General features: G+C 48.3%; 1 protein-coding gene and 3 pseudogenes across 1 annotated transcript; 3 read left to right on the plus strand and 1 right to left on the minus strand.

Annotated features, from left to right (window-relative positions):
* The window catches only part of LOC136461002 (protein NRT1/ PTR FAMILY 4.5-like), a 56,549-nt pseudogene extending 46,963 nt beyond the window's left edge, over positions 1–9,586 (plus strand).
* A 2,662-nt stretch (positions 9,587–12,248) lies between these two features.
* LOC136461003 (oil body-associated protein 2A-like) lies at positions 12,249–13,072 on the minus strand (annotated as a pseudogene).
* A 355-nt stretch (positions 13,073–13,427) lies between these two features.
* Positions 13,428–16,094, plus strand: LOC136459007 (probable hexosyltransferase MUCI70; annotated as a pseudogene).
* Positions 16,095–17,103: 1,009 nt separating this feature from the next.
* Positions 17,104–19,525, plus strand: LOC136459008 (large ribosomal subunit protein uL13c-like). Its single transcript, XM_066458907.1, has 4 exons — positions 17,104–17,415; positions 17,939–18,124; positions 18,354–18,524; positions 19,314–19,525. Exons 1-4 carry the CDS (start codon positions 17,200–17,202, stop codon positions 19,428–19,430), a joined length of 690 nt encoding a protein of 229 aa, XP_066315004.1. The 5' UTR covers positions 17,104–17,199; the 3' UTR covers positions 19,431–19,525.
* Positions 19,526–20,895: the final 1,370 nt, after the last annotated feature.

Here is a 20,895-nt window from a genome sequence, read left to right on the forward strand (position 1 = left end):
TCCAAGCATAGGCATGATCCAGCTTTGGAGAAATACAAGAAGGCAAGATAGGAAATGCATCCCAGATATAGTCAACAGGAGCAGGGGAGCAGTAGAGGACTCTCCAGGGCTACTAGAGGTGCTCCACAATACAAAGAGGGAGACAACAATTCTTCCTCTGACACAAATATAGAGGAGTATAGAGTGGAGCCTAGTACAAGAAAGAGGAAGAGCACTGACAGAGGTTCAGATGGTGGCAGCTCAGATGATGAGCAAGAGATTGAGGAGGAGCAGGTAGTACCTCCAGCTCAGCACCAGCCAGGTCAGGGTATGCACTATGGTTTACTTGAGCCACATCCACCTAGTGTACCCTCTTATGTTTCTAGAGTTGACTATCGAGGGAAAGGCATGACCAGAAGGGCCAGAGATGAAAGAAGAATTGATCCAAGGGGCTTGTCGAGGATTCAGTTTGATCATCGATTTTAGATAGCCTTTCATATGGACTTCTACACTAGTGTGATCCTCGCCAGGAACCTAGTGATTGCTAGGTCTCAGTGGATTGACTGGCAGTACGTTAGAGATTTGTAGAAGGCCTCCATTGATCACGCTATTGCCATTTGTGAGCATACAGGGGTTTATGAGATTATAGAGTTCTAGCATGACTAGAACACAGAGGTTGTAGCTCAGTTCTATGCCACCCTGTATATTGAGGAGGATGAGATGCTAGAGGGCTAGTGGTACAGTGTGGATTATGATGCTTTCGCCGCCCTGCTTGGTTTTTCAGAGGAGGATCTTCAGAGGGACAGGATCCATATAGAGCAGGTACTTCCTCCAGAGCAGCTGGCCTACATCTACCCACCAGGAGGTGATAGAGGAGTAGTGGGCAAGGTTCTAGGTCTTCACCCTACTTATAGATACCTGGACAGGATGTTTAGGAAGACCATTGATTGCAAGGGTGGAGATAAGGGGAACATCGCAGATTACTCCAGTAACCTGCTCCATAGGATGGCACCTGATGCTCGACCCTTCAACATTTTTGACTTTATCTAGTGTGAGATCAGGAGTGTCGGCGAGAGGCCCCTCAAGGGCTGTGGTTTTGCTCCCTACATCATGCACATGATTGAGCAGGTCATAGGGCATACCTTTGAGTATGACAAGGTACATAAGGCCCTAAAAATTGTTGCAGATTTGCCTAAGGTTGGGGTACCTCTAGCAGGACTAGGAGGAGCAGCACCAGAGGTAGATGCACCAGTAGGTGGTGTAGCAGCAGGACAAGCTTCCCCTCTACCACATGCTCCTTCACGTTCTTCTTCACATCGCCGTAGTCCTCCTTCTCCTATTCGCAAGATGTTCAGTGCTATCTTTGGGATGTGCAAGCACATACAGACCTGTCAGCGGAAGGAGAGAGAGGCTAGGAGGAAGGATACTCAGACTTTGAAGCAGATTGCTTCTAGACTTGAGCTTGATCCTCCTAGATCTCCACTATCAGATGAGGCAGCTAGTGAGCCTAAGACTGAGGAGGAGCAGCAGGGCAGGTATGACGTAGAGTTTGCTGAGTTCCTTTAGCGACATCAGCAGCAGTAGGCTCTAGAGCACCCTGACACTTTACCACTACAAGCTCAGGTGCCTACTCACTCTTAGTCACATCCTAGTGCTATAGACGAGTATGCTTCAGACTGGTGGAGTGACCTCATGGGTAGTTTCTATGACCCGTCTAGTGCGGGTGGTTCTCGTCTAGCCGGTGCTACACGCTCAGATGATGAGGATGCTGGTAGAGATGAAGATGATGAGTGATCATAGCTTTCAGAGATAGCTTGCAGCCCCTTTGTCCTTAGTATGTCATTGATGGACCTTTGTGGTGATAGATGACAAAGGGGGAGAGAGACTGATTAAAGCTTTAGGATATTTGTCTCTTTTGGCTTATCTTTGCACCTGAAGATATGTACTGTAGGCTGTAGTTTGTGAGCTTCATTAATGTAATCTTGTGAGCCAGATTGTATCATGTGAGAGATAAGACTCACTTATGCTTTATCTATGTATCTCTTGAGACATGATCTTTATTTATATTATATTAGTGGCTTGTGGACTTGAGAAAATGTGTAATGAGTGTTATGTGTGACATACATGTGTTATATTTATTTTCATAAGGACTATGCATGCTAGAATGAAAATATTTGATGTGATGTCTTTATATTTATTCTTGTGTGATATATCTTGTCATATGCATCATGGTTTTACTTATCACACACACATGCACCCCATGGATGCAATGATTTAGGGGGAGTCTCATATATGTTTTAGTATGTGCAATTGATATTTGAGGTCATTTTGTGAATTCTAATCATAAGCACATATTAAGGGGAGCCTCTCATAAATTATTGAACCCAAAAGCTTAAATGTTTATATTTTTTGTAAGTTTTAATCAAGTTATCATCAATCACCAAAAAGGGGGAGATTGAAAGTGCATCTAGGCCTTGAGTGGGTTTTGGATGATTGAATGACAACGTGATTAAAGGTCTCACCCGTTTGCTAAGTGTGGACAGGTAATAGGTTATCTCATAGGTACTTAATGAAAGCTAAAATGATGTGTTGTTGTATAAACAATCTAGTTCAAGCACAAGACAACAATGCAAATAGAATTTATGCAAAGGCTTATTTATTGTGGGATTTCCATGTACTGTGTGAAAGCAAGCTCGTAAGAATTAATTAATGAGACATGAGGGATTGCATATGGAATGGTCTCATATTTGAAACTTGCTAAATTGAAATGAAAAAGATAACAATACAAATGAATGGTTGATTCAACGCAAGATGTGACTTGATGGCTTAAGATGGTGAAGATAGCAAGGAAAGGCTTCGAGGTACTAAGCAAGGGTGAAGGGCAAGCGATGGCTTGGTGGATGAAGAACCTAGCTAGGGTGAAGAAGGAAGTACTTGCATTTAGTTGAGGTACTAATCAAGCTACGATGGTCATATTGATGTGGAGGATCAAATCTATATTGGACAAAGTGTTTGAAGTGACTTGATGTATTTGGAGTTATTCATATTTGATAAATGGAATCAAGTCATGTGCTCAAGATGGCTATGCTCAAGTGACAAGATCAATATCAACATGTTGGCACCCTTACTTGATGAAGATTGAAAGAGACGGCATTAATTCAAAAGAGGTCAACTCAAGCAGTATAAATTCATTTTTCCTTTAATCTTGAGTTTAATAGGTATGTCATACTATTAAGAGGGATGCATCATGTCGATAGATAATGTTTCATAAGTGTTTAAGCCAACCCATGTGAGTTTTGAGTATTCGAGAGACAAAAGAGCTAACTGATTTCTTGCTGGTCTGGCAATACCGGACGTGTCCGGTATTCATACCGGACGTGTCCAGTATTTGTCCAGCAATGGTAAAATTGTTGTTCTCGGGTTGGATTATCGGGAGTTCCGACATAAGTAGGGAGTTCCGACAATGGTCGGGAGTTTTGACGCCTCACACTTTAACTGACTTGGAGAGTTCACTGTGGTGGTCATACCAGACGTGTCCAGAATTCATACCGGATGTGTCCGGTATGGACGACCAGAGGCCAATGGCTAGTTTTCAAATGCCTTGAGAGTCGGGAGTTTTGACATAAGTCGAGAGTTCCGACGATCGGAAGTTTCGGCATGAGTCGGGAGTTCCGACACCTCACATACTTTAACTCAGTTACATGGTTTTCAAATATGCTGAGGGTCGGGAGTTCTAACGTGAGTCGAGAGTTCTGATGGTCGGGAGTTCCGGCATTCATCAGGAGTTCCGACGCCTCACATTGTCACTGTAACTTAGTTACTGTTGGGGCAGTATAAGTCATACTGGACGTGTCCGGTATGCGTGTTCGGTATGGCAACGGCTATAAAATGGCTAGTTTTTCCAATGGGGCTATAAATACCCCCAAGCCTCCACCTTTGGTGGCTGCTGATTCTGCTGATACACATACACGTTTTGAGCCTTGCCAACTCTCTAAACCCTCTCTTAGTGAGTGTGTGATCCAAATAGCAAAATCCATTTGTGGGTTAAGAGAGAATTTGAAAAAGAGAGCAAGCCACCACTTGAGCACTTATGGGCATTGTCTATTTCATGATTCGCATTTGTTACTCTTGGACTTTTCGGTCCTAGACGGTTAGGCATCGTTAGAGAGCACCCGAGAGATTGTGGTGTGCCTCGAAAAGTTTGTAACGGTCGATTCCGCCACCTCAGAATCAACTAGAGGAAGGAGGAAAATGAGTTGGAAAAGACTCCGACTAGAGTGACCTTCGTGGTATCCTCTAGGGCTGACCTTAGCTGGGTCGCCCGCAGCCCCCTCAACGGAGAGTAGGACTCGAATGAGTTCGAACTTCGGTAAAACAAATATTGTGTCTTAATTCGCATTTCATTTGATATTTGTGTTGCTCCAGCTCTTGTGTAGGCTCTCTGTGTATATTGTCATCTCTAGTAGGTGCCTGCAGTTTGGTTTGAAGATAGAAATCGAAAGGAGCAAGTTCGGGGGTGATCTGCAGAAATCATGTATATCGGACACGTGCGGTATTCATACTGGACACGTCCGGTATTAAAGCTCAGTACTAAAAATATTTATTCTCTGTTCTAACTTTATGTTGCAGGGTTGTAGCTTCTAGATATATTATTTATACCTTGTTTACTCTGTGGCCAACTTGTGAGGGGTGGTATTACTCTTAATTTGGAGTTTCCATTTTGGAAACTTCCTTTTCTAATTGTTTCCGCATTTAAAGGTGTTAATTTTCAGAAATGCCTATTCATCCCCCTTTAGGTGGCATCCTAGGTCCTTTCACCAATGGATATGACCGGCATGTCCGGTCACCTCGATTTTTCAGTGAACACAGGAGCCAACGACTCTATTCGTGGGGGCTCTCTATTTAAGCCCCATGGCTGGCTCAAGCTCTCTCTCTTAGCCATTTGCATTGATATAGCAACCTTATGAGCTTAGCCAAAGCCCTCTCACTCATCTTCATCATTGATTCATCATCTTTGTGAGATTAGGAGAGAATCCAAGTGTATTGCTTGAGTGATTGCATCTAGAGGCACTTGGTGTTTGTGTTTCACTGCCGGATTCACTTGTTGCTCTTGGTGGTTGCCACCACCTTGACAGCTTGGTGCAGCGGAGGAGGATTGGCATGAATTGGTGATTGCTCGTGGCCATCTCCCAGTGATTGTGAGGGGACTCATGCCTTCCCCAACAGAGCACTGAATGGTAACCCTAGTGGATTGCTTGTGTCATTGAGTTACCTCACTTGTGGATAGATTCTTGTGGTGTCCAATTGTGTGGACGAGGTTCGTGCAGCACCTCTTAGCCGCCGAACCACCAAGTGTTGGTCGACACAACGGGGACGTAGCGTGTTGGCAAGCACGTGAACCTCGAGAGAAAATTGGTTGTCTCTTGCCCTTTGGTATTCTCCTAGTGATTGAGTTAGTATTCATCTTGTGATTGGTTTACTCCTCTACATGGTGGTATAATCACCTTACTTACTCATTTACATACCCGCAAACTAGTTGTAGTAAGCTCTTTAGTGTAGCTAGAATTGAGAGCTTACTTTAGCTTAAGTTCATCTAGTGGAGCTCTTTAGTATAACAAGTGTGGTGACTTAGTAAATTATGTGTCTAGTGATCATAGTAACTAGAATTGTTGGATAGGTGGCTTGCAACCCTTGTAGAGCTAGAGCAAGTTTGTTTTTCGCTATTTGTCATACTAATCAAATTACTCTAGTTGGTTTGTAGATTTTTAAATAGGCTATTCACCCCTCCCTCTAACCATATTATGACCTTTCAATCGGGTAGACGAAGTCGAGGGTGGCACCCACGTCGTCCCACAAAGGCTCCATTGCCTCCTTGATGCGTTACGCGATCTTGGAGTTGGAGAGCATTTCCTCAGTGAGCACTGTTCCATCGAACGACGCCTCGGGCGCCATCACGTATAGTGGGAGCGCGCACGTCATCAACGGCGCCACCCTCCTCACGTGGTAAGCCTCGATGATGCTCGACCCCTTCAGGCCATTCTCCTTCAGGATGTGGATGGCGGCGATATGGTCTTGGATCTTCTTCTTGTCCTTCTCCAGGACGCCCCACTTCCTCCACTGCTCCAGGGCCTCTTCGATCAGGCACCCGATGAACTCCGGTAGAGGGGCGGTGGCGTCATTCTTGAGGTAGAACTATTGCGAGTGCCATCCCTTGTTGGACGTCGAGAGACGCATGGATGGGAACTCGCTGACCCGATTGTTCCAAAGTTGGATGCCGGCACACCCCATCGGCACGTGCAGCTCCCGCCTACCGCTTTTCTCCCTCTTCTTCTAGAGGTTGATGGCGAAGAAATGCCTCCATAAGTCAAAGTGGAGGCAGATCCCTAGGAATCCCTCGCGCAGCACGATGAATGCCGCCATGTGCTGGATCCCATTGGGATTAAGATGCTGCAGTTCAATCTTGTAGTAGTGCAGTAGCTCCCAAAGAAATTTGTGGGCAGGGGTCATGAGCCCATGCTCTTGGAAGTGGGTGAATGACACCACGTAGCCGTCGGGCGGTGACGACAAATCCTCATCGTCGGGCAGCAACCACTCCTCGGCTAAGGTCCACGCGCGGAGAAGACCGCGACGGATGAGGCCCTCCATGCACTGGAAGGTGATGTCAAAACGGCACCATAGATCCATTGGAGGTGGGGGCGGATGGATGCGGGCTCAACGGCGGCGAAGATGCGGAGGCAGGAAACCTAAGTGTTGGCAACGGTGTGGCAGCGGAGGTAGGGATGCAGCCGTGCGTATGAAACATGGAGGACTAGCCCTTTGGTTTTATAGGGGCAACGGATGCGAGGAAACCAACCGTCCACCAAGATCTCCGCGCCTACCACGACCTGTCACCATGACTCATCGTGGGGCGTGCGCATGCAACCTATGGCCATCCCCTTGGAAAATGCGCTGGCCGTTTTGCCTCCCCGAACGGGCCATGGTCCATCATAGGTAAAAGGGATACGGAACTAAAAAGGCTCCTACGGCCTGTCTAGGCCCAGGAGTTCGAAGGTTGGCCCACTGACGGGTTCGACAACCGCTCTGGACACCTTTAGAGTCAGGGGTGGAAAGGGATGGGCCCGCTAGCGGCCAGAACCTGGGCGCACGAGCGTCGTGGGCATCCCGGACCACGTTCGAGTCTCGGCCAGATATGATCTATGATTTTCCTCGAAGAAAGGCAGAGAGCCCTTAGGACTATATGGATTGACCACTGAGAATCTGAAGTAGGTCACCAGTTGACCCAAGCCAGACCCCCGTGAATGGGATGCCGGGGCCCCATTCGAACTAGCCCGTTAACAGCTCACCGAGCGCCATGATTCGTCCATAAAGAAAAAATCATGGCACGGCTCAGCCTCTCCGTTTTTATCGAAAAAAATGTTTGAGGGAAAACGATCACAAAGACGAGCCGAACGTGCGGGGGCTCTCACGGACCCCTACTACGGGTGGGGGCTTGAGGAAAGTTTGACTCGCAAGGAGACCAAACGTGCGGTCACAAAACAACAGACCCCCGTAGGGGTCGGAATTAGGAAAGACCTTTTCCGACCCACCAAATCTCACGACTATACCCCCGAGAGGTCCGATCTCGACAAAAGGGAATCACCCGTCCCCAGGTCACGCCGTGGGCGACAAAATAAGGCCAAGGCCCTCAGAGTCCTCCCATTTGGAAAAGCCTCTAAAGGAGTATTCTACTCCTCCGTAGGCTCGGGGGCTACTATCAGGAACCAATACTAGGGTACCCGAAGAGGAGAAGCTAATGACCATCAACATCGATTCATCCGAGTAGTCAAGAGCGCAACTACAGCTCCAACTGACCTCCAGGTACGCAGGCTCTGCCTCGCCTGACCTCTAGGGGCGGCCTCCGCCTCGCTCGAACCCAAGGCCATAGAGGGTAGGCTCCGCCTCACCCGACCCCGAGGCTGCGGGCTCTGCCTCGCCCGACCTCTGGGGGCGGGCTCCACCTCTCCCTACCCTGAGGACGCGAGCTCTGCCTTGCTCGACCTCCGGGGGTGGGCTCTGCCTCGCCTAACCCCGAGGCCACGGGCTCCGCCTCGCCCATCCCCGAGGCCGCGTGCTCCGCCTCGCCCGACCCCGAGGCTGTGGACTCTGCCTCGCCCGACCCCGAGGTCACGCGCTCCACTTCGTTCGATCTCTGGGGAAGGGCTCTGCCTTGTCCGACGGGGTCCCATACCGCCGCCAACCACTCCAGGTCCAGGCGTATGTGCCTTGGTCAAAACTCTGACACCAAGGAAGAGACCGGCATGCCCTGATATAACCCGTGGCCGTGATAGGCCATACTAGAGGGTTCATATCAAGAACAGCGTCAGGCGTGCTGGTGTTGTTTTGCCTAACCATTGTACGAACGCTGATAGACGCGTCAGTTCATCACGACATCCGTCAGGATGGAATGGAATGCCATGACTGACAGACGACGCCTGCGCGTGGCGCTAGTGATGGACAGGGCCACGACGTGGAGCTACCCCTGTTGACATCTACAGAGTCGGCGGGACCCGCATGAAGGAGAAGAAGGACCCGACGATCCTGAATGACTTCTTCTCCCTCTCATTCCTCTCTTTTCCTCCGCTGTAACCCGTGCTTATGAAGAGGATTGACCCATCGACAACCGATCGAATCACCCCGAACTGATCAGAACACGAGATAAACACACAAGAACACGATACGAACACACAGCTGAGCAGCGATCGAGCTCTCAGCACCCATTCACTCTTTCCACCAGAGACTTGGGATCCTTTCCTTCTCTCGTCCGTTTGTACCCCCTACTAGAAACTTACAATGCTAGTAACACGAGCAGCAGCAACGAACTGACTTTCTACCTGAACAAGTATAAACATCGTGTTCTCTAAGTACACCAGACGCGCAATATTAAAAATTTCCTCGTCGTGGGTGGTAAGTCGAAACACCGACGCCGCTCATCTTCGCCGTCCCCATCTACGAGAAGCTCTTTGCGCCCTTCGCGCGCCTGACGGGCATCCCCACTGGGATCACGTACCTACAGCGCGTGGGCATCGGCCTCGTGCTCTCCATCGTCTCCATGGTCATCGCTGCCGTCGTGGAGGTGAAGCGCAAGAAGGTGGCCGAGAGGAACGGCATGCTGGACATGTTTTCTGGGCTCCAACATCTACCCATGTCCTGCTTCTGGCTGGCGCCGTAGTTCGCCGTGTTCGGCATCGCCGACATGTTCACCTACGTCGGCCTCATGGAGTTCTACTCGCAGGCGCCTGCGGCGCTCAAGTCCATGTCGACCTCGTTCCTATGGTGCTCCCTATGGCTGGGCTACTTCATGAGCACCATCATCGTGAAGGTCGTCAATGCGGCCACCAGGAGGTCCACGGCCAGCGGCGGATGGCTCGCCGGCAACATCAACCGCAACCACCTCGACCTCTTCTTCTGGCTGCTTGCCGTGCTTAGCACCCTCAACCTTTTCAACTATCTATTCTGGGCAAGTTGGTACAACTACAAGCCTCAGGAAAAGGCGCCAGCCACCGAGGAGCAGCAACAGCAAGTTGTGATGCATTCGTGTGGTTATGTATCCAGGGCCTTGTTTAGTTGACGAAATTTTTTAGAAAATGGTACTGTAGCATTTTTGTTGTTATTTGGCAATTAGTGTCCAATCATAATCTAATTAGGCTTAAAAGATTCGTCTCGTGAATTTCGTCTAAACTGTGTAATTAGTTTTATTTTTTATTTATATTTAATGCTTCATGCATGCGTCCAAAGATTCGATGTGATGGGGAATCTTGAAAAATTTTGCAAAATTTTAGGAACTAAACATGCACTAGCTAGCCTCTTCGCGAGTACTGTTTTGTTTCACTGTCAGCTAGAGGTGGGACTTGTGCCGGTCCTCTCGTGCTTCATGCCGCTTCGGGTCGTATCCTCTAGACATGTAAGGCAATCGGGCCGTGTCGCAGTAAATCTTTTCTGTGGTAGCACGACCTGTGACACGTCGGTACATCTTCAGATCACGCCGGCCCAAACATAGCTGTCGGTGTTTTGGACCGGGGGGTCCTCAACCAACCAGTGAATTTGTTCTGCGTGCTCCCGATTCCGGATGGTGGTGCAAAGAGACACAAGGTTTATACTGGTTCAGGCAATCGAGGCCCTACGTCCAGTCTGAGAGATCGATCTTGCATTCCTTGCACCGAGGTGCTCGTAGTAGGGGGTTACAAGCTAAAGGAGAGAGGGAGCGGGTCCTAGGTCTCGGCAGGGTGTCGTGCGGACCGCTTGAGACGTTGCTCTCAGGTGGCAGGGATGTGCGTGTGTGTGTGGGTGTTACCAGGTGTTCTCTCCCCTAAAGCAGCCCAAGTCCTCTCCTTTTATAGCTTAAGGGAGGACTAGGACGGTACATGAGCTAACTATACGGCGCCATGTGAACAGAGGCGGCGTGTCCGGGCCCTATAGCCTGTTCCTGTGGTGGTGTGGCCGTCGGAGTGGTCCATCCTTGGAGGACTGGGGCGACGTGGCCATCCCATCAGATCCTGTGCGTCGTGGGAGCCCCGAGACTGCCTCGGAGTGGGTGTGGCGGTGGACGTGCAAGCCACTGTGGTCGGACTACGCGCGAGGCCGAGACTTGGTCGGTGTCGAGGCTGCACCGTGGTGGAGGGGTCTCGGCAGGCACGAACCCCAAGATAGCCGAGACCTTGGTGTACAGTGCCAAGGCCTCGAGTGGGCGGCTGATCGTGGGTACAGTGTTAGGACACAGTGGCCGGTAATCCCCGCCGTACCCTGTCCCAGCCGGTATGGCGCTGATCGTGGATACAGCGTTAGGACACAGTGGCCGGTAATCCCCGCCGTACCCTGTCCCAGCCGGTATGGCGCTGATCGTGGATACAGCGTTTGGACACAGTGGCTGGTAATCCCTGCCGTGTCCTGTCCCGGCCGGCATGGCGCTGATGCAACCTCGGGTCGCGTCGGCCATCCTGTGGCGTTGAGCCGTCGTCCGGCTGAGATTGCGGGAGTGGTTGAAGCATTAATGGGACATGACACGTTGTCTGGAGGGTCGGTCGAGGCGGGGGTGACGGGCTGCGGGCGACCCGGCCTCGAGCGACACGGAGGCCGGGGCCTCGCGCGAGACGGAGATCGGGCTCCTTGCCGAGGCCTCGCGCGAGACGGAGAATGTACCCCCTGCCGAGGCCTTCCCTGGAGAGCCTCGGGCGAGACGGAGACGGCGCCTCTGCCGAGGCCTACCCTGGGGAGCCTCGCGCGAGGCGGAGTTTGTTCCAGGATGCCGAGACCTCCTGCTCAAGGCTCGAGGCGAGGTGGAGGAGGGCCCAGTGGGCTCGGTCGTGGCAGGTAAGGGGCCCACGGCTTACCTTCTAGCTTTATTTTTTAGATGGGATTTCAGCGACCCGTTTGATGTCCGTTCTAAGGTACCCGACAATAGCTCTCGAAATATCTCCTAATCTTCTTTTTATGCCCGTAATTATGAAATCTATTTATATTGTGTGTACTGTTTTCATGAAGTTTTAATAATTTTTGTAATCTATTTAAGAATTAAATGAAAGGTATAACAAATGCTAGGAAACGAGTTGTTTTCATGAAGTTTTAATAATTTTTGTAATCTATTTAAGAATTAAATGAAAGGTATAGCAAATGCTACGAAACGAGTTGTAGATATATCTACATGCCACTTTCGAGTCGCGCTGGCCCAAGCATAGCCCGAAATACGAGTCAGGCCATGTAGCCCGCCGTGCCGAGACCCTAGACACCATACATGCACCCCTCGTGTTCGTGTCATGCCAGCACGACAAAAATATCATGCCAGCACGACAAAAATATGTTTCATACCGTGCTATACTTCGGGCCGTGCGAAAGCGAAAAAAAGGTACCATAACTCGCCCTCAAAATGGCACGACCAAAAGTTCCAGCTCTACTGTCAGCCTTTCTTTGTTGAACCTTGTTAGACGTGCAAGCGTCGTCATATTGCTGTTTGAGCAAAGGATTAGCAATTCGAAATTCAGAAGGAAAGAAAATTCCACTTGTAATTGGGAGGGGCGCAATTGCAGTTCTAGTTTAACACTTTATCTGTTTTTCTTTTTCCATCAATCCACTTCATCCATACACACGCATATACGTACGGCTGATTTGAACACTCATGAACTGAAAAACAAATAAACGCATGCCATTCATGAGTTCGGAGACTGCTGGTTGGTTGCTCATTTTGTTTTATTACACATGCGCCACTGCACACAGTACTGGTTTTGCACACGTACGGCTCACAGGAACGGCGCGTGACGCTTCATCTCGTGCGGCACGACGTCCACCGCGAACCCCTTGCGGTGGCGGAGCCAGTAGTCGGCCTGCCCCGGGTGCTCCTCGGCGGGCGCCTCGACGTCGAACCTAGCAGCGCGGAGCTCCTCCGTGGAGAAGCCGTACCTGTCGTCCCGCTTCCGGACCAGGTCCGGGCGCACGATGGCGGCGGGGTCGGCCTGCGAGGGACACCATCAGCGCGGGGGCGCCCAGCGGCAGGCGGTCGCCGCGGTCCACCTGCCATGTGCACCAGAACTTGCCAAACGTGGTGGCCAGGTGGCCCAGTTCCGCCTTCTCCAGCGGCCCCGGCACGTGCGGACTCGTCCACAGGCCTGACTTGATCTCGTGCGCGTGCGAGTGCCACAGCCGCTGCTCCTCCGCCGGCAGCGATTCGAAGATCTTCCTCGACACGATGTACTCCACGCCTGCATGCAGTTCAAAGATTCATAAGCTGATGCCAAAGATTAGATGGGTGCACGGTGCACGCACCGATGAGGCGCGCGTCGGCTCTGTCGGAGTCGTAGACGGCGCACTGGAGGAAGTCCTGGTTGAGGCGGGAGACGTAGTGGTGCGTCTCCACCTGCTGCTTCGGGTCGTGCGCGTACAGCGCGAACGTGCACACGTGTTGCTTCACCTGCTTCACGGGGCGCAGCGACTGCATCGCCGCCGCTCCCATGTCCAGCACCTTGGACGCCACCGTGGTCGGCTGCCCCAGGGACGCGGTGCCGCCGGCGCCGCCCGCAGAGGCCGGGGTTGGCAGTGGTTTCCCGTCGCTGGACGCCATCGTCGGATTCGGGTAGATCGAACTCGCTTTGCTCAGCCTTGTGTTACGACATCGGATGGGTGAGCTCCGGCGCGTTCTTTAAAACACGAGGCCGGAGACATCGGGAATGGCTGGGCGTGACACGTATGGAGCTCGTGGTCTCGACGTGGCAGACGGCATGTGACCGAGGTGGCAGGTGACTGAAACAGCTGTAGCGACGCCGCGACGGACAAATGTCGCAGACTGCGGTGCTGTGCGTGATTTTTGAGTGGCCGTGGCCCGTAGGCCGTAGCCCGCCGGAGTACCGAAGCGTCAAAGATGGGCCGCCTTGGTTGGGCTCTCTCTTCCCAGGCCACGACCACGAGCCCACCCATCCGCTAAAATGGCAAACCCACCACGGCCACCATTTCGCCACCGCTTCCTTCCCGATGCCGTCGTCGACGATCCGAAGCATCTCCATCACGGTCTCCGACGACGACGGTGCTGCGGCGGCACCGACACGGAGACCGCGCGCTGTAAGGCGGAAGGCGGCAGGGCGTAGCTTGGGGCAGCGAGCGGTGCGGCTGGTGGCGCGGTGGTGGCCTGTCCTCCTGCTCCTCCCGGCCGTCGCGCTCCTCCTCTTCGAGGCCTCGCGGCTCCGCGCCTCGTCCCCGGGCCCCGCCCCACCGGTCTCCAGCCTTGGACGGCTCGACCCGACCACACACCTCGTCCATGGCGTGCGCGAGCGTGAGTTCCCCCCACCTACTCTAGTTCGATCTACGCATAAACTGTTTCTACTCCCCCGTGCCCCTGGCGATTGTAGAGGATGTTTGGTGACGAATTGACTAAATTTAGCAAGGAATTGGTGTGGCTAATTGGTAACGCCAGTGCTGCATTGCACGACGATATGCCGTACTTTTGTCGGTGCTGATTGCTGTTTTTGCACAACTGATTAGATATTCATGGGCGATTGATCTGAACATTTTAGATCTTGCACGCTTTCAAAGTATTGATACATCAGGCAGAATAGGAGTGTGAAAATGCTTGTGTGCTCGTTTCTACTTATTAGTCAGAGATCATTTTTCGTGTGATGTTCTGAAAGATCACAGATCAGTAAGCTTTTCCTTGTTTGGATACCAGAGTCTTTAGCCTCTTCGTTCGTTTGACTTCACCTACAAACTGAATGTTAAGAGTGGCATGATTAGTTTTTGTGACGTTGATATTGACAGCTTGCTTGAAGCTCCTTAGCCCCAAAAGTTTGGCAAATTTGGCGTTCCCAGAGGGCACAAGACTCGGTTATGTGGTGAACAGAATCACGTACAAATCTGATGACAATGACTATGACACGGACCACTCCGAAGCAAACTCTACATATTTACTGCAACATGCGGAAGCAACAAGGTTTAACCTGTTTACAGGATTTCAGACACTTGCTGAAAGAGAAGATAGCTTCAAGGTTGTAAGGCTTACTTATGTGTACTGTTTTGCTGTCACAAAGTTGCGCCTCCCTGACATGTTTAATGTGTTTCCATACTTCTGCAGGTGAATGAGACTATCAGTGTGCACTGTGGTTTCTACAGCGACAATGGTGGCTTCAAAATTTCTGAGGAGGACAGGAGATACATGAGAGCCTGTAAAGTTGTTGTGTCTACCTGTGCATTTGGTGGTGGGGATGATCTATATCAACCTATTGGAATGGATAATTCTTCAATTGGCAGGGTATTGCATCCTCCAAGATTTTCAGAATTGAACGTCAGAGTAAACCATCACATTTGATGATTATACGAGTTTGCGTGGTCTTGTGGTAAAGCAGGTTTGCTATGTGGCTTTTTGGGATGAAGTGACACTATCAACTCAGGAAGCTGAAGGAAAGGTAATTGGTGATGATGGCATGATAGGAAGGTGGCGGATCATTGTTGTCAGGAGCCTCCCTTTTGTAGATCAACGATTAAATGGGAAGATACCAAAGGTAGAAACCTTAAGATGCCATAATCTATCCTCTGTACCAATTTGTCATGATAGAAACATGGGTAAAATAATTTGCTGCTATTATCATCCTCACTTTCCTAAGCCTGAAATTTTATTTTTAGGATAGGGCAACACCATGTGTTCTGATACCAAATCACCTAACATGATCTTTGCAGATGTTGACTCATCGCCTTTTCCCGGAGGCAAGGTACTCCATATGGGTTGATTCTAAATACCAATTTCGAAGGGATCCTATAGGAGTGCTGGAAGCTCTTCTTTGGAGGACAAACTCTACATTTGCTATCTCTGAACATGGAGCACGGAGTAACATATATGATGAGGGGAAAGCTATTGTTCAAAAGCACAAGGCTACTCCTGAAGAGGTAGAGGTACAATTAACTCAGTATCGTCAAGATGGGATGCCGGACACAAAAAGATTGCACGGACTGAAAGGTCAGTTTGTTAATCTTTCTCAAAACAATTATTCTTGTGCTCCTGTTGAATATTTTTGTATATGCTCTGCGAACTGTGAAGCAGGTCTGATACGATGAATTTACCTGTTTGATTTTCAGCTCTTGCTGAAGCCTCTGTTATTGTGAGGGAACTCACCCCTGCACCGAACCATTTCATGTGTGCTTGGTTTAATGAAGTGGTTCGTTTCACATCTCGTGATCAGCTCAGTTTTCCATATGTTTTGTGGCGACTAAACATGCATGGAATGAGCATGTTTCCTGTATGCACTCGCAGGGACCTTGTGAATAGTTTGGGTCACACAAGGAAAGTAAAACCTCTTACACAGACAAATCCATAGTCTTCTACTTTGTAACCTTTCCCCCAATTCATGTGCTGGTAGTCAACTAACCATTGATTTACATATGGTTCTAATCGTCGACATCTCTGGTTCACAATTTTGTTGTTGTATATTATTATTATATCTTTGCATTCTTACTGTAAAGGAATCACGGATCTGAACCTGAAACACGTTAAGCTGTTGCTTTACTGCAACACAATCACACGATGTTGCCACTATATGTAAAAGATATCGTCTACTTTGGTTAGAAGAGAATGAACATTGTTCTGCCCCCTTTTTCTTTCCTGACGTGTTGAACATGTGAAAATGGTGTTCGTTATCAATTAATTCGGCTTCTGCTGCTGATGGCTGTCGCGGAAACTAAGCAGCAATGGAGATTTTCTGTTCCCATCATTTATTTGGAGTTGAGAATGCCTCTGAATATTCCTTTTTCGTTTCGCTGAAATTTGACTAGGCTGATTTGTTGCGATGGAAAACACTGTTTATTCGTCGAAAAGTGCTGCTACAGTAGTCCAAACAAACTTGCCCCCAACGTTTTACTAAAATTTGATTTATGCTGATGCTTATGTCGATTTGTTTTTAGTGTGGTACTTGAACAGAGGAATCATTTGAACAAAGGGAAATGAAAATATGCGACTGTCGAGCTGGAGCGCAACCTGCTCCCACGCTCCCTCTTCCTCTCCCGCTCCCACGCTGTTCCTCCTACCCGCGAGCCTGCGTCCCATTGGAGACGAAGAAGAAGACGTCCGTGGCAAGGGTTTTGGTGGGTTAGGGATCTGCTCTCCTGCGGAGGAGGGGCGCGGGGAGGAAGAAGGCGGGGGAGAAGGCGTCGCGAGGAGGAAGACAGGTCGTGCATGGGGGTGCGCGCGGCCCATCACGCGTTAATGGCAGGAGGAAGCGAAAATTCTGATTACGCAGTTCTGTTTCCTCCAACGACTAGCGCAGCTGTTGGCTGTTGCCCATGTTTTTCTAATGCATTTTCCTTCTTTGCGCAATACATTGAATTTCTTGTTAGAGACGGTCTAAGAGAACAGGAGACAGAACAGGGAAGGTTAAGTCACCTAAAATCAGGCTCTAGCAGACTACCTATACGAGACTCATTTTATATTGTCTGACAGACATAACTTAAATATGAGCATCATCTCTTCTAGAAATCTATTTACCGAAAAGAGTTTTTTAATCCTGTTATTAAAGAAGATGCGGAATAAATATTGAATTATTTAACTCTACAAAAAGGTCAAATGCCTGTTGTATTTTGGGTGTTGACCCTTGAGATAGTCTTATCCGCTCGACGCTCCCCACCTCGCCTAAAAATGGCCGCGTCCCACTGAACCAACCGTCTGAGACACCACCAGTCCACCACATCCTCCTGCTGCTGCTCGCTCGCCGTGCCGCAATGGCTACGGCCGTCGCCTCCCCTACGTTCCTCTCCTCCGCCTTCGCCCCGCGCCACCACCGCCGCCTGACCCGGCTCGCGGGCCCGTGCCGGGCCTCCCCGGTGGGACTGGCCGTGCGGTGCGAGAAGAGCGACAAGCAGAAGAGGCAGCCGCTCTCCGCGCTCGTGCCCCGCGAGCAGCGCTTCATGTTCGAGGGAGACGAGCTCTGCGGCCCCGTACGACGCCCTCTCTTTCCTCTCTTGAAACAATGTGCACACTTTCGCAGCTTGTTTACAGAATCGTAGCCCTGGACTGCCTGTCCATCCCAGTTTGTTCATGTTTCACCGAGCTCATCTTAATCCACCTCAGATTAGCCTTTTATGTGCATGATGATGAGTAATCAAGTTACAATATTACTGCTTACATTATATATGTTATCTGCCATGATCCATCACATCCAAAATTAGCCATGGGTTGTTTATGGTGAGAGAGAATTCAGTTGAAATGAGCTTAATAGGAGATGGAAGTCAAAGTAAATTGATGTCGTATGAGAAATTACATTTTCGGACTACATGTGCGATGGTTGCCTTGGCTCTGGTTGCCCACCAGCCTGTTCATAATTGTTACAGTTTAGGATCAATTAGTATGGGCACAATGTGAACGGTTCGTTGGTACCATGCCTTGTTCTTTCTTCTTCTTATGAATTACTCCACTAGTACCTGAGTCGTACTGAAATCCGATTGAGTAATTAATTTGCAGGACATATGGAATACAACCTGGTATCCTAAGGCTGCAGATCACGTAACCACGGAGAAAACATGGTATGTTGTTGATGCAACAGACAAGATTCTAGGCAGGCTAGCATCCACCATTGCAGTACATATCAGGGGAAAGAATGAACCCACTTACACTCCCAGTGTGGACATGGGAGCTTTTGTTATTGTGGTAAGCATCCTCTCAATACCTATAGTGTTAGTATACACACTATGGTATTCTACTTCCCTCAGGTTATTTGGTACTGAGGCGAATAAGCTTCCTCAAATAGTCTTGAAACTGTGGTTGTGCATAGTCCTTTTGTGACTGGTGTATCTCTGAAGGCTCATTGCCACATAGATGCTATGCATTATTGTGCTACTATGCTGAAAGTCTTTAACAACTTTTTATGTTCACATAGGTCAATGCAGAGAAGGCTGCTGTTTCTGGTAAAAAGCGGTCGCAAAAGCTCTATAGGAGGCACTCTGGACGGCCTGGAGGGATGAAAGAAGAAACTTTTGACCAACTTCAGAAAAGAATTCCAGAGAGAATCGTCGAACATGCAGTTCGTGGCATGCTCCCCAAGGGCAGGGTAAGACACCATCTTGTACTAGCTGATTGCCTCAGGTCTACATGTTTTCTTTCTTGTTTTAGTGCACATGTTGTAATGTATACCAAATATGAAAATGACAACTGAATTTATGGGTGACCTTTCTTTTGAGGCCCCAAAAATTACAAATTTACAACTTGATATTAGTTAGCAGCTGTGGAAATATTTTTGAGATTGAGAATTACGATGGTTAATGGTGAAGTGTATTGGGGTCAAAGTGTTGCTCATGCATCAGCATGTGCCCCCGAGTGAAAGCGTGACTTTCAGAATAAATCACAGGACTAAATTCAAGGGAATGCTGTTGTTGAACAAAATTAATAAGTCCAGATTGAATAAGTTAATTGGAAAGCAGCTATTGAAGTGCCTGAACCGTGACTTGGGGCTCTTGGTGGGTTTAACTCTAGTCTACCCCATCTTGCTTGGGACTGAAAGGCTATGTTGTTGTTGTTGTTGAATAAGTTAATTATTTTGTGAACCTTTTTTTTCTTTCATTTTTTTGTGTAAGTTCGCAAAGGTGTGTTGTGTGAACTCCCGAAAAAATTGCCTTTTAACCTTTTCTTGCAAAAAGAAATTGCTTCTTAGTTCAATTGTTGGGTAGTACGGATGCAGTTACTGAAACTCATATTCTGGCAGGCAAATATCTTGTTATCTGAAGCATTTCCCCTTGCCATTCTATTCTTCAAGTTGATGAAATTATTAATTTAACTTAGTTTCATAATATGCTATATACTTATTCTATTTATTTTGCTCATCTTTTTGGACATTTCGCAGCTGGGAAGAAGATTATTTACCCACCTCAAGGTATACAAAGGGGCAGAACATCCGCACGAGGCTCAAAAACCTGTCCCACTCCCGATCAGGGATAAAAGAATACAAAAAACTGGCTAGAGAATTCCATCGATTGAAAAGGATGCAGTGACGATTTCCTCCCCAGAAGGTTTTGCTCTTTGTTTTGAATGCCATCCTCATAATCATGCCTCTGACCGGGGGGGGGGGGGGGGGGGGGGGGGGGGTATATTTCTGTCAATGAGTAGTCATGTAATATGGTACGGTTTAAATCAACCTAAAATCTCGATTTTCCAGTTGAAGTTTGTAATTTTGACCTGATATGATATGAGGTGGCAGATTGTTTCATTGTTCGGCCTGCAACTTAAATTGGAAGGTGCCATCTGGACATACGGGGATTGATCGACTGTTTTCATAACCAATTTTCTTGGGTGGCGGGGTCTGGTATTTTCTTCTGTGTTTGTAGAAGAGGCATGTTCTTCCTCGTTGTGACCTATCTTGGGGTAAAAGTCTTGGGAATGTAACTGAATGCTGGAAATGCGTGGGAATAAACATGGCATCAAAGAATACCACACATACATGTGACGTTTTGTGCTGTCATACAAACACGATTAGGTAAAACGCAATCATGTTTGTATTAAGAGAGGTGAATTGCCTTATGAATATTGATTTGGCCACTTCCACCCTCCATCTCAAAATAAGTACATATCTCGTATTTCGAGGAGTCAATCACTTTTAAGTTTGACCAAATATACACAGCAAACATTAATGATTATGATACCTAATAGATGTCATTAGATTAATCATGTCATGTATTTTAATAATTAACTCATTTAGAGATATAAATACTAGGGGCTCTTGTGTTCTTGTCCCTACTTTGTTGTGAAATTGTGATTTTACCCTCGTTTTTCTAACTTTGTGATTTTGCCCTTAACTGTTCACAAGTCAACGCGATTTTGCCCCTGGTCAACGGTAAAAACAGGGGCAAATTCGCGTTGACCAGGGGCAAATTCGCGTTGACTTGTGAACAGTTAAGGGCAAAATCACAAAGTTAGAAAAACGAGGGCAAAATCACAATTGCATATATGTGTAAGGGACAAGAACACCATTTTCCCTAAATATTAATATTATTTTCTATAAATCTAGTTAAAATAGATCGATTAACTTCTTCAAGTACGAGATGAGCAATTATTTTGGAACAGCGGGAGTAGGGTATACGCATAAGCTTAGCTGAGGGTTATATTTGTCAGAGATTGTATATGATATATAGCGAGTGATAGTGCTTCCTTCTTAGACCTGAGCAAATTGAGCCTGGGTCGTCTCTGATCATGGGACCGGCTAAAAGGTCCTAATGACTAGAAGGGGGTGAATAGCCTATTAAAAATTTCTACAACAACACTAAAACAAATGATTAGTCAATAAGATGGCAAAGCGAATTTTGCGTTAACACTATACTTGGGGTTGCAAGCCACCTACCCAATTCTATTTTCTATGATCTCTAGTGTATCACAACATAGCTATGTCACTAATATACACCTAGGAGATCAACCTAGTGAGAGTAATACAA

The sequence above is a fragment of the Miscanthus floridulus genome, chromosome 6, assembly GCF_019320115.1.
Source record: "Miscanthus floridulus cultivar M001 chromosome 6, ASM1932011v1, whole genome shotgun sequence".
Lineage (NCBI taxonomy): Eukaryota > Viridiplantae > Streptophyta > Magnoliopsida > Poales > Poaceae > Miscanthus > Miscanthus floridulus.